Here is an 858-nt window from a genome sequence, read left to right on the forward strand (position 1 = left end):
CCTACAGGTTGCACAAAATTGCCCACAAGAAATTTTAGTTAGTGAAAATTTTGCTTTGATTGCAATGGAACTTTGTTTACACTACCTTCTTAAAAAAATTCAGAGGTAATTGATTTCCTGTGACTGATAATTTATTGTAGTTTAATTATTTGATGGATATTTTTGCATAGTATATATCTATACTAAGCTAAATATTAATTAATAAATGTCTGTTGTCCAGAAATGACACAATTTCAGTGTCTCATCCAAACTCCGAAGTAAATGGGATACATACACTATGTAGCACAACAAAGGCAGTTATGAACCGTATTGAGACCAAGGTGAGTCTGTTCTTTATGATTCTGGATAGCTGATTTCTATCTGAGTCAGTATCAGTTTGTGAACATTTAGAATTCTGTATTTTTGGAAGTCATGGTGCAATTTTTTAATCATAAATTTTCTAATGCCGTTTTCATCTTAAAAGATAATCATCATTACTGACTTGCTCTTATTATGATTACTTAGATGCACAATTATCCAAAATCGTTGGTTCTGGCATTAGTTTTAGTTGGCTACAAGTGTGTTAGGGAGGCTTCAACTGAGGTTTACTTATCAGAAGCTATTGACATGGTCAACTGCACAATTCCTTTGTTGAAGAAAATAAGTGATGGTAAGCCACTTTAGTCTGGATCAGTTTGATCCATATTAGTGTGACTGTTTATATTTGATAAGTATTTCCTCATTGTTTCTTCTCTAATGTGTTTTTGCTATTTTAAATTTAATGAATGTATTGTTAAAATATTTTTGTTGGGAAAACAACTTGAGTACCACAAGGTTCAAGATGTTTTAGTTGGAACCAAACATCATCAAGCTACCAAT

The 858-nt window shown here is 31.8% G+C and overlaps 1 protein-coding gene across 1 annotated transcript in view; it reads left to right on the forward strand.

Moving 5' to 3' along the window:
• The window catches only part of LOC101501748 (protein SWEETIE), a 53637-nt gene that overhangs the window by 48281 nt on the left and 4498 nt on the right, over positions 1-858 (forward strand). Inside the window, 3 exon segments of the mRNA XM_004489062.4 lie at positions 8-105; positions 221-320; positions 505-649. Of these exon segments, the coding sequence (XP_004489119.1) occupies positions 8-105; positions 221-320; positions 505-649 (343 nt within the window).

This window comes from Cicer arietinum, chromosome 3 (genome assembly GCF_000331145.2).
Source record: "Cicer arietinum cultivar CDC Frontier isolate Library 1 chromosome 3, Cicar.CDCFrontier_v2.0, whole genome shotgun sequence".
In the NCBI taxonomy this organism is placed as follows: Eukaryota; Viridiplantae; Streptophyta; class Magnoliopsida; order Fabales; family Fabaceae; genus Cicer; species Cicer arietinum.